The 12101-nt window shown below is 44.8% G+C and overlaps 2 protein-coding genes across 12 annotated transcripts; one reads left to right on the top strand and one right to left on the bottom strand.

Annotated features, from left to right (window-relative positions):
- Nucleotides 1–1193: 1193 nt before the first annotated feature.
- LOC109736528 (histone-lysine N-methyltransferase ATXR4) lies at nucleotides 1194–5455 on the top strand. 10 transcript variants are annotated; one of them, XR_012189432.1, is made up of 11 exons: nucleotides 1194–1471; nucleotides 1565–1660; nucleotides 1972–2027; nucleotides 2235–2328; nucleotides 2536–2605; nucleotides 2691–2870; nucleotides 3344–3415; nucleotides 3532–3686; nucleotides 4164–4464; nucleotides 4559–4674; nucleotides 5226–5455. XR_012189432.1 is itself a non-coding variant. In XM_073504947.1 (9 exons), exons 1-8 carry the CDS (start codon nucleotides 1277–1279, stop codon nucleotides 3648–3650), a joined length of 882 nt encoding a protein of 293 aa, XP_073361048.1. In that variant the 5' UTR covers nucleotides 1194–1276; the 3' UTR covers nucleotides 3651–3686; nucleotides 4164–5455. The 10 variants fall into 10 exon arrangements, 3 of the variants coding, with proteins under 3 accessions (XP_073361048.1, XP_073361049.1, XP_020151329.1); XR_012189429.1 differs by adding an exon at nucleotides 4796–4892 and having other exon boundaries at nucleotides 1195–1471; nucleotides 2202–2328; nucleotides 4164–4674; XR_012189431.1 differs by lacking the exon at nucleotides 5226–5455 and adding an exon at nucleotides 4796–5036 and having other exon boundaries at nucleotides 1195–1471; nucleotides 2202–2328.
- LOC109736526 (cinnamoyl-CoA reductase 1) lies at nucleotides 2691–8423 on the bottom strand. Of its 2 annotated transcripts, XR_012189425.1 has the most exons (7): nucleotides 8156–8422; nucleotides 7564–7733; nucleotides 6993–7178; nucleotides 5577–5739; nucleotides 5156–5345; nucleotides 4349–4737; nucleotides 2691–2890 (listed from the first exon to the last, which is right to left on the bottom strand). XR_012189425.1 is itself a non-coding variant. In XM_073504946.1 (6 exons), the coding sequence occupies exons 1-6, from the start codon at nucleotides 8292–8294 to the stop codon at nucleotides 4605–4607; spliced, it is 981 nt and encodes a 326-aa protein (XP_073361047.1). In that variant the 5' UTR covers nucleotides 8295–8423; the 3' UTR covers nucleotides 4437–4604. The 2 variants fall into 2 exon arrangements, 1 of the variants encoding a protein (XP_073361047.1); XM_073504946.1 differs by lacking the exon at nucleotides 2691–2890 and having other exon boundaries at nucleotides 4437–4737; nucleotides 8156–8423.
- Nucleotides 8424–12101: the final 3678 nt, after the last annotated feature.

Genomic DNA, 12101 nt, shown 5'->3' with positions numbered 1-12101 from the left:
GCCGGGCATGACCCAGGAAAGTGTGTCCGGCCAAATGGGATCGAGCGTGTTGGGTTATGTGGTGCACCCCTGCAGGGAAGTTTATCTATTCGAATAGCCGTGTTCCTCGGTAAAAGGACGACCCGGAGTTGTACCTTGACCTTATGACAACTAGAACTGGATACTGAATAAAATACACCCTTCCAAGTGCCAGATACAACCCGGTGATCGCTCTCTAACAGGGAGACGAGGAGGGGATTGCCGGGTAGGATTATGCTATGCGATGCTACTTGGAGGACTTCACTCTATTCTCTTCTATATGCTGCAAGATGGAGATGACCAGAAGCGTAGTCTTCGACAGGACTAGCTATCCCCCTTTTAATTCTGGCATTCTGCAGTTCAGTCCACTGATATGCCCCTTTACACATATACCCATGCATATGTAGTGTAGCTCCTTGCTTGCGAGTACTTTGGATGAGTACTCACGGTTGCTTCTCTCCCTCTTTTTCCCCCTTTCCTTTCTATCTGGTTGTCGCAACCAGATGTTGGAGTCCAGGAGCCAGACGCCACCGTCGACGACGACTCCCACGGCACTGGAGGTGCCTACTACTACGTGCAGGCCGCTGACGACGACCAGGAGTAGTTAGGAGGTCCCAGGCAGGAGGCCTTGCCTCTTCGATCATTGCTACTTTTGTGCTAGCCTTCTTAAGGCAAAACTTGTTTAACTTATGTCTGTACTCAGATATTGTTGCTTCCGCTGACTCGTCTATGATCGAGCACTTGTATTCGAGCCCTCGAGGCCCCTGGCTTGTATTATGATGCTTGTATGACTTATTTATGTTTTAGAGTTGTGTTGTGATATCTTCCCGTGAGTCCCTGGTCTTGGTCGTACACATTTGCGTGCATGATTAGTGTACGGTCAAATCGGGGGCGTCACACTTATTTAGCTCGAAACTAGCTCAAGATTGACTCAAGATTGTTACAAGCTAAGCACCAGCCACTGTCTGCAGCTCGACCTTGAGCTTCACCTATTTTAAGCTCACTCGAATTTTAGTATGAGTTGAGCTGAGTCTAAGCCAACTCGCTTGATCTCGACTCGTTTACAGCCCTAGTTCATGCTGAGTACGAAATCGTCTATCGTGACTTCGTCAATTTAAGATGATAGGCTGGATAGGGGTGAGTGTATGTCGGTATTTATTTGCAGTGCGTTCGAAAAACAAAACTAAGGATCGCCTTAAACTAAAAGAAAAAAAGATCAACGGAACGGGTGAGATCTCCTCTCTGGCTGCATTCCTGAATGTCCCTCGTCCGCCGCCGCCTCCTCTCCACCGCGGCGGCAGTCGCCGCTGCCCGCGGCCCACCGCCGGTCCGCGTAGCCTTGACGGACTCCGCCGGCCGCGGAGTCTTCGCTACTCGCCCCATCGCCACTGGCGAGGTCCTCCACTCGGCGCAGCCTCTCGTCACCCACCCTTCCCGCTCTCTCTTCCACGAGGTGAGCGCCCCTCCACTTGCCCCCCCTCCCCCCAACCAGGGCTTCATATTCGCTACGAATGGAGTGAACTGTATATCGGATTGGTCTCCTCAGGTGTGCTACCGCTGCCTCAAGAGGAAAGCGGGGAAGGGCGACGACTCCAGAGGGGACTGCTACTTCTGCAGCGACGCGTGCCGGGAGCATGCCGAGGTGAGGATGCCTTTGCACTATTCCTCCTGCAGATTCAGTAGGTTTTAGTGGTCTCGTCTTATTCATTTGTACAGTTCCAGTAAGGACAGTGTATGCTACCTTGTTCTTCTGTGAGCATTGACTCTAGTCTTCACATTATATTCTTAATAAAGAGATTATGATTGGCCATGACCTCTTAACTTTATTCTAATTGCTAATTCCCTTCTACTGTCAGACGGATAAAAAAATACCATTGCTAATTCCCGTCTTTCGGAAGAGCAAAATTACTGTCTCTTTTAATCGGCTAAGATGCATGGTTTCATCCTGTTCAGGGATTCCATGGCATTCAGAAGAAGGTGGATTGGTCTTTGTTAGATGACCACTGTAGGTATGTTGGTTACTGCATTTCATCTTGATGTAGATGTGCATCTCATGACTTCTCTTTAATAATGTTATCAGTTACACTTGTTTTCTTATTGGTACGGTATTGCCGTTTTGCTAGACATTCGATTGTCAGTGTAGCATCTTGGCTTATCTGTTTTTATTCTTGTGTGCTCTGAAGTTCACGTGGTCTGAAGTACCCATACATGGTCAGGCGGCTAGCTTGCATGGTTATATCAGGAGATGTTGGTGCAGATTGTCTTGACATTCTTCAGCCAGCCCAATTGCACCAGGGTACACTTATTGAGGTACTAGCCTTTTTTGCAAGCTGTTGAGCTAGTTTTTTTTTTTACTGAGAAAGTGAGAATGGAGTTAATTTTTCTTATGCTCCATATGTTCATCTTCGCAGCCGTAACTCTTATCATCTCAGAAAAAAGAATGTCATGGCATTCACATGTTTCCTTCCCTATGTTGTTGTGCGGTTGGTCCTGACATGTATAATTGGAATATAATAGATGGAAGAGGAGTTCGAATTGTTGAAGTCCACTTTTAGGAAGGCAGGCTTTCAGGAAGAACTCACAACTTGTATCCTTTCACCTCCTTTATCATTTGGTTTTCCTGGACTTATTACAACCTCATTTTCACGGTTAAGTTTCTTTGACAGTATTAGTTTTGACCAAACAATGGTACATCAATATACTTGCAAGAATACGTGTAAATGCATTCCGTATTGAATTGGTTGCAAGTTCATATGAGGATCTTCTATCCTCAGCAGTAGCCTCGGTAACATGCGATGCATCAGTTGGCAATGCTGTATATATGCTCCCCTCGTTCTACAACCATGACTGTGGTATGGCTCTTCACATGCTCCTGTTAACGGGAAAAGGGAGATTAATATTTATCATAATGGCTCTCATTATGACTTCTAAAGTTCTTATTTGAAAGCAAGGATTTAACTGCTGCATTTCCTTGTGACATAGAACTTGTTGCTGTCTTGTTGTGGCATAGTAAATGTTGATTGTGCTGTCTGAGTTTTCAATAATATTTCAGTACTATGCAACTCCAAGTTATACCCACTAATGTAGCATTTGTTTGCTGTCGTTTCACTCGATGATGAAGTGCCTATATTGTTTTACATTCGAAAGAAGATGAATTGTCTTCCATTGATGCATCAGAAAGAAGATTGCTAGTATAATGGTGACACACAACAATGGATGTAATTTCATCCTATAAGCAGCGATTTTTCTACTTGCTTGGGTATCACTTCCCTTTCTTTTCAAATTCAAATCCAAATATTCATATTCTTTTCCTGTCAACTTGCAGATCCGAATACTCACATAGTTTGGCTGGAAAACGCAGACGCTAAATTGAAGACCCTTCGTGATATTGACGAAGGTATAGATAGGTGTAGCAGTACCTATCTAGCATTTGTTCTCTTGACAACAGTTAAAAGCAAAAAAAGACTGATGGGTACTAAATATCTTAATTCTGCTCTTTTGCATCTGTCATAGGTGAAGAGCTGCGCATCTGCTACATTGATACAAGCATGGATGTGAACGCCAGGCAGAAGATTCTCACTGAAGGATTTGGTTTCCAGTGCCGTTGCCAACGGTGCTTATCTGGGGATTAAAATTCATCGTTTGCCTTAATGGCCGCTTCCCTCGACGTGCGTGACATCACTTTCTGTTATGGCTTATTGAATTCACATAAGGTGGCTAACCATGAGGACTACACCTCTGCATCTGATGAAGCCAGCAGGCGCCAACTTGCAGGTTCCTGTGTTAAGATATGCCCCCAGTGTGAAGTGAACGAGTAGAGAAATAAGTGGGCGCTGTTTAGTTCAAATTTCAAATTTGAACTAAAACAGCGTCACTTATTTCCGGACGGAGGGACTAGTTAATAGACAATTTTTTAGGTTGCCCTCAATTACACATGGCCATGTCACTGCCTGGCCGGATTGTCGTTTATTAAGTGTTAAAGATTGTAAGTTGACATTGTAAGATCATTAGGTGTTCGGTTAATGCCATTGTTGGATTCTCACACATGCATTCAATCTTAATGCATTCGCTATATACTTTTGTCAAAGCTATCATCACTAGTTTGGAAAGAAAAAACTGTCTTCACATTGTCATTTTTTATGCAGGTTAGACGCGAACAGTGAACACAGGATAACTAATGACAGGGGCGTATCTAGGGCACATTTTTAACTTTGTAGGGCATCCTCCGCCCAAACAACACACAATCACTTGGTGCTCTTGGAGCGTGCCGAGATGTCTGAATAATAAAAATGTAGCAAGTTCCAAAAAGCTCAGGATGTCTGATACTTACCAGCAGTTGATCAACTGAGCATAATGTGCAACAAGGCACTCATAGAAACATCAGGACAGTGCAGCAATCTACTACTTTGCTTGAAGGATTTCCAAACTCCCAAAAGAAATTCTCAAGTACTTATTATTTGTTTTTGGTGCTAACATGATTCTCTTCATGACTGCGTCACCACTCACCAACTTATTTTGTTTCACTGCTTACATGAATCAGAAATAATTTGCGAGGATCAACAGCCAGGCTTGTCCCAATTGGATGCTCAGTTCAGGATGCCAGAAGCTTTGTAGGATTCGACACTGTCTCCGAGGGTCTTCTCTACAGGCCTGAAGGTCCACCCTAGCTTCTGAAGTTTCTCTGAACTATAAATAAGATTGTCTTCCACTTCCGTAATGCTACATAGAAATTTGGAGAGAAAAATAAGTTTCATCCGAGTTAAGCATGGAAAAGCAGGGGTGAAGGACACACATTGAGCAGCATTTGGTGATATGGTGAAGCAACCTTGGTTCATTAAATTTTACAGTCCATGTCACAAACTACATGCTCACTGGTATGGAATTCTAGGAATGTGAATATCTACTAGGATTTATTCAATTTGTCAGTCCCCATTCAAGTACTTCCAAGCGATGTAGGAACATGCTTATCCCAGGAAAGACAAATGTGCGCTCAATTCTAGTATATTTTCAAAGTGAAATGAAGGTTATTCATCCTTGCATTTTAGGCAATGGTAACTTGCTCATGATATGCAGAACTAAAATAGCTATAACACAGGTAAGATACAAGAAAAGTTTCCTCCTGAGAAAAGGCGCTTACCTTTTGGGATATATGTAGGTTGGATATAAAGTCTCCAGTATATTTATCATATCAGAGACTCTTATTGCAGGTGAATTACATATGTACCGTCCGGACATCTCTGGATTCTCATATGCCAGAAGAATAGCATCGGCAACATCACGAACATCCACTATATCCCTGCTTTTATTTTCTACAGTATCATGTTCTCCTGCAAAATGATAAGTATTTTAGTGTTACAGAAACAGAACTATAACCCTAAACTAGTTTGGTGAACAGCCTTCGTTTCAATGATATGCAGGTTTTTTTTTTGCGATTAAATAGTACAGTATCTTTTGTTCAGTTAGAAACGTGCAACCAAGTGCAGAGATCCTTTTTGATGTCCATAATTTTATATAATGAAAACAAAGAGAAGACTAGAATAACAACATAACACACCCACCTTTCAAATAATTAAGGAGAACTTTACTGCTCGAATTTACTCTAGACTGTATCAAGGGTCCAATTACCAATGATGGGCAAATAGTTACAATGTCCAACCCAGTTTTTGCTGCATAAGCAAAAGCCTCGCGCTCCGCTAGTGTTTTGGAAAGGTAATACCAATCCTGCCAAATAACAACACATGTTTGTTTTGAATGGGTGAAACAGAAAAAGGAATAACTTTTATAAGAATAACAAGACACGAGCAGTATCTTGTGTGGTTAGCGGAATAATTTTGCATTAACCTTCCTAAAAAAATTGCATTAACCTAAAGCTGAAAGCCAACTATTGACCATGCTTCCCCTTTGGAAAATCCTCTCTTGTGTGGTCTAGAGATATGGACGAGCTGAACCATGGTTCAGCAAATTCCGTCTCTTTGAAAACAGAGCAAAACATAGAAACAGCATGCATGAATAAAAAGCGACTTCAAGTCAAAACCAAAATTTGACCTGTTTTGAGTCAAAGCCAATATCTAAGTTAGAACCAATCTATGAGTCAAAACTAAATTTTCAGTCAACGGCAACTACCAGCAGGGTTTTGCTCTGTTTTGCTTTTCTTTTGGGCCTTCTTCCTAGTTGATTAGTTTGTAGGTCATGGTTATCCTAGAACTTGTTTTTTTTTCTTTCTTATTTTAGCCGGTTTGCTTTGTAACTTTTGAACCTTCTTGGGCATAAGTTTTGTTAGTAAGAGGTAAGTGCAAGGATCCATTTCAAATCGTGAGCTGCTGATGAGACATGTATACATTGCTCAGATCAATGGTGTCCCATCAAGACAAAGAACAGGGTGAACTCATCAAGACATAAAAAGGAATTCCATCAACGAAATATTTAACCAGAAAAGACAGTAAGTGTTCAAACGGGCTCTAGACTCTGATGATCAGCACAAGGTGGACTGAATCTTGCTAAAAGATACAGATCTAGGGAGGATCAAGGCCAGTGAGCAAGTGACTCATTAGATAAGATTCATTCCGGACATTTGTTCTAATACTGGGCTGTGGTGTTGCAGAGGCATGTGAGTGTAACGGGATTTTTGCAGTGTTTTCGCAGCTAAACGCTTGCGGTCTACATTGAGCTTAGTGGTTTCTCTCAGATCGAAGTTAGAGCTTGGAACTAGGGTGGTTTACCCACCCTTTGATCTAAACAAAGTGGTAAATGTGAACCTTAAAATCAACTCTTAATCCTATACATTCCAAGTGAAACATTTAGCCCAAAAATTAGGAGTCTATGTAATATAATACTCTCTCCATCCCAAAATAAGTGACTCAACTTTGCATTAACTTTAGTACAAAGTTAGTGCAAAGTTGAGTCACTTATTTTGAGACGGAGGAAGTAGATCACATAGGCTAAACAATCATACAGCCATACAGGTGTTGCCTTACCCCATTCTTTCTGCAGTGGTCCTCGTCTGACCAGCTCTCTTCATCAAAGGCTTTGCCCTTGGGCCAGTTAGGATTAGCGACCACTGCAGCACCGGAAGACACCATGACTACTCGCTTAACTTTTGCCTCGTGGCAGGCCTTCAGTACATTCAGTGTGCCTGTTACAGCAGGAGCTATGATCTCTGTCTACAAAGCAGCAACGAATACAGCATTAGAATAGATACTTGTTTCTAGAAATTAACTATGTGGTTACATGTAGATGATGGCACTGGTACAGGAAAAAGTAAGGTGAGCCTCAAACCAGATAACTATGTCTGCTAGACTGCTACCATAACAATGTTGCAGATCTCACACCTTATGGAGTATACATTCAGAATGTCTCCTGCCAGTCAGAGATCGTCCTTCTAGGGGATCTTTGGGCAACATCGTTGAGAATATTTCTGTCTAAGGTCAAGTAGAGCTACTTATGCTGAAAGACTGCATTCTACTAACCCACTGTGTTCAACAGTTGTATGTTCATATTCGCCTCAGAATCACACAAATTATGAGATGCATGTTCTTGAGAATTCACCTCTGGGTCGGTTGATCGGCCGGAGGGGACAGGGCAGGCGACATGGAAGACGCCCTCACAGCCGGCAATCGCCGCCGCTACACTGTCGTAGTCCAAAAGGTCAGCCTTGACCAGCTGCAACCTTTCTTCAGCACCTTCTAGCACCTTGAGATGAGCATTCTTGGCATCACCTGCAGCAAAAAAAAAAGTTCCGTTTCGTTTGAGAAAATGGAAGCTTAGCCAGAGCTGCCAAACCACGAATAACAAGTATGCTCAACTTCTTCAAGTTTTCAGAATTACGAATGTAGGATCTTCTAACTCTTGTGATTCGTTCCAAGTTTTGCTCCGTGAGAACAGATTAAAGACAGAAATTGCCAGAGGATCAAACTTTAAGATCTTAAAATGGCAAAATGCTTCAGCTGACTTCCAAGTTCCAACAACCACGTATGGTCGGCTCGGCTGGCCTGCTTCGCCGCATTTCGTATGAACAGCAACCATCTACCGATCTGATCGTCGAGCGGTCGAGGGCAAGCCAAGGATCAGAGCGGTCGAGGGCAAGCCAAGGAAATAAAAATGGGAGCGACGGGGAAGGAAGGCCGGGGCGCGCTCTTACCGGGATCGCGCACGGTGCCGCGGACGGAGTAGTGGGCCTTGGAGTTGGAGAGGAGGAGCTTGACGAGCCACGAGGCGACGAACCCTCCTGCGCCGGTCACGCACACGACGCTCGTCTTCGCCGCCGCCGCCGCCTCCATGCTCCCGTCTCTCTCTCTCTCTCTCTCCGCGCCTCTACAGCTCTACTGCTCCCTGCTCCCTCCCTCTGCTCTGCTCTGCGCTGTTTGGTTGTTCCTTTTCCGCGTCTCGCCGCGCGCCGCGCTGGCCTCGTGCGGGGTTTATAATTTTGAAAGATTTTTTAAGTACGCCAAAAGCGTACCATATTTTTTATAGAGAATAGATTTACAAGAGATGCCTTACGAATGGATGTACATATCCATTCTCGGCAACACCCGGTTACAACCCACACCTAAGATCCTAAGCCTACTCTCTCACGAAACGTGACAACCCAACTCCTCCAACTCCGGCCTCAATCTACTCATGCAGCTCACGAAGAATCGCGTCTACCAATTCAATCGGGGTTCTCTGTTGGCTCCTTCTATTGAAAACTCGAGCATTCCTTTGTTTCCACAGGGCGTATGTCACCACAATCACAAATGTGTCAAAAGCCCGTTTGTTAGCCTTGACACTCCCCTTCCTCGCTATTAGCCACCAATCCAGCAGATTGTCGATCTCAGTTGGCCTCGTGACCTGCAAGTTGAGGGCTTGGAGACCCTCATGCCAAACTTCCCTAGCGTACACACACTGAATCAAAATATGCTCAGCGTTGTCCTCTTCATGCAGGCACGTGTAACATGCTGAGGGTCTATCCTGAAGCCCATGCTTAGCTCTTCGGTCCGAGGTCCAAATGCGATGTTGCACGGCCAGCCAAGCAAAAATCTTGCACTTAAGAAGTGCCCAACTCTTCTAGATGCAAGAAGCGAAAGCCACCCTCTGGGTTCCGAGGCAAAGGCAACGATATGTGCATCTCGCAGTGTAACTACCTGAGGGGTCTGCCGGCCAAGAGAAGCAGTCCAGTCTGTTCGGATCACGCTCAATCGTGCTGATAGCCAAGTTGAGGTGCACAAGCTGCATATGCCCAACGAATGTGAGATCACCAGTCACATCCTACAACCATTTGCCATTGTCCAAGCCCTCACTAATTTTGAAAGATTCACGGAGTCTTTTCAGCTTGGGAAATGATTGAGATCACCCGATGGATGATCACGCGTGCCCGCCGTCTTCGTGACCGTTGGATCAAATTTTAATCAGATGGCTAGGAGCAACATATTATCTAGACTAGTTTTCGCAACTGAATCGTTGTTGCAATCTCTCCCGCCACGACAACTGGTATGTTGCGGGATCTGGATCTGGATCCCCACGAGAGCAACCACCACTCGTGCTCCTCCCAAGCTCCCCGTCAAACCAACTCCTTCTCGCACTACTTCGACCGCCACCGCCGGCAGCACGCCGGCAAGGTCGCAGGCGTGGGCGCCGCCGCTGCAGCCCACCTTCACCATGAGCGTCGGCCGTCGCGGTGTGCCTGAACTCATGCTGCATCCCGCCGTCCCGGGGAGCACCGGCATCCGTGTCCACCGCGGTGAGCTGCGTACACCGTCGCCCCACCGTCCCGAGGGAGCACCGGCCTTTATTTCGGTCGACGTGGCCGTTGCTCAGCGAGTTTCTGCAAGAAGGTCTCTGTCGCAGAGAAACTGTAATAGACCCCTGCTGTAAAAAATTACAACAAGACCTTAGTTGCAATTTTTTTAAATTGCAACAAGACCTCTGTTACAAAAAAACCGCAACCAAACATCTGTTACAAAAATAATTTGCAACTTCACATATGTTACAAAAATTTCCGCAACATAACCCATGTTACAGAAAATTTCCGCAACATTACCCATGTTACAAAAAAAATCCGCAACACGACATGTGTTGCAATGGTGGAAGGTGACCCCGACACTAGTAGAAAACATGGCTTTGGTCCAGGCCTGGCCAGCCCATTAGTCCCGGTTCAGTCACGAACCGGGACCCATGGGGGCATACGTCCCGGTTCATGAGCCTAGGGGGCCAGCCGGGCCTCGTGGGGCATTGGTCCCGGTTCGTCTGGACCCTTTTGTCTCGGTTCCAGACACGAACCGGGACCAATGGGCCTCGCTCCTGGCCCACATCGCCTTTGGTCACGGTTCCAGCCACGAACCGGGACCAATGAGGTGGCTATATATACCCCTCGCCCGCGAACAGAGCACTCCACTGCTCTGTTTTTCTGGCCGGCGAGGGGAGAGCTTTGTGGTGCTCTAGCTCACCTCCTATGCACATGAGGTGTTTGATGAAATGCCTGAGCCACACTACTTAAGCTTTCTCCTCTTCAAGCTCAATTTTCCTCAAGATTTGTCTAGGTTTAGCGGTCCGTCACGTCCCGTCCCCGTCTTCACCGCCGTCAATCGCCCGCGCCGATCTCGTCACCGGCACCACCATGGTGAGCCTCTTGTTCTTATCTTCTTTCTAAAAAAAATTCTTACTTGTATGATTAGATAGATACTTGTCTAATTTTTTTACTTTTATTATTTCTTGTTATTATATAGTGCGATGGTTTTGGTATCTGCCCCCGTCGGCCCTCGTCCTGTCTATGATTCGGATGTGGTATATATTATCTTTTATAACTATTTGGTTCATTTATTGTTTATGACAATTATGTCGACCAACGTGACATAGATTTTATTTATCTAGGAGGTATGTGAACCGGAAATTCCAACCGACCCTATTGTCGAGAGGTTAAAAATAGTTAAAGAACAAAACAATTACTTGAAGGAAAAAATAAAAAAAATTGAGGAGGAGATGATATTGGAGTTGCATGTTGCGGATGTCGTCGATGATCACAAGATCAAGATGGATGCAATGCGCTTGAAGATTAGAAAGATTAGAAAATATGCCATTCATACCGAGGCTTGGTATCATTATGCCGTTGGATCAATTGTTACCTTGGTTGCGATTATGATCGCATTTGTTGTTGCATTGAAATGTTTTACATAGTTTCAATGTATGGTTTAATTAGATGCTCTGGAGAGCTATATGTTGTTCAATGAGAACTATGTATGTACTTTGGTTTTAATGTGATGATGTACTTCTATTAATTTGGTCACTTATCTATTCATGATGTTCTGTAATGGTTTTTGACACACTTAATTATATATAATGCACGCAGATGAACCGACAGTGGATGTACGGTGACATACACACATCCGAGTACATTAAGGGCGTGCATAATTTTCTCGAAGTGGCTGAGGCAAACAAGCAGAATGGTTTTATGTGCTTTATAAGGGTTTCATGCCACACTATAATGTTTGGACCAAGCACGGAGAAATAGGGGTTATGATGGAAGACAACGAAGAAGAAGATGACGATGACAACTATGTGCCCCCTGAATACGGTGATGCTGCAATGGGGGAAGCTGAAGATCAAGAGGAACCAGATGATCTGCCCGATGATGATCTCCGCCGGGTCATTGTTGGTGCAAGGAGACAGTGCGAAAGTGAAAAGGAGAAGCTGAAGTTCGATCACATGTTCGAGGATCACAAAAAAAGGCTGTACCCCAATTGTGAAGATGGCAACACAAAGCTCGGTACCGTACTAGAATTGCTGCAGTGGAAGGCAGAGAATGGTGTGCCTGACAAAGGATTTGAGAAGCTACTGAAAATATTGAAGAAGAAACTTCCAAAGGATAACGAATTGCCCGACAGTACGTACGCAGCAAAGAAGGTCGTATGCCCTCTAGGATTGGAGGTGCAGAAGATACATGCATGCCCTAATGACTGCATCCTCTACCGCGGTGCGTACGAGGATTTCAACGCATGCCCGGTATGCAGTGCATTGCGGTATAAGATCAGACGAGATGACCCTGGTGATGTTGACGGCGAGCCCCCCAGGAAGAGGGTTCCTGCGAAGGTGGTGTGGTATGCTCCTATAAT

This window comes from Aegilops tauschii, chromosome 7, assembly GCF_002575655.3.
Source record: "Aegilops tauschii subsp. strangulata cultivar AL8/78 chromosome 7, Aet v6.0, whole genome shotgun sequence".
Taxonomy (NCBI): domain Eukaryota; kingdom Viridiplantae; phylum Streptophyta; class Magnoliopsida; order Poales; family Poaceae; genus Aegilops; species Aegilops tauschii.
The sequence above is the reverse complement of the archived record's forward strand: the minus strand, read 5'-3'. Positions and strand labels throughout refer to the sequence as shown.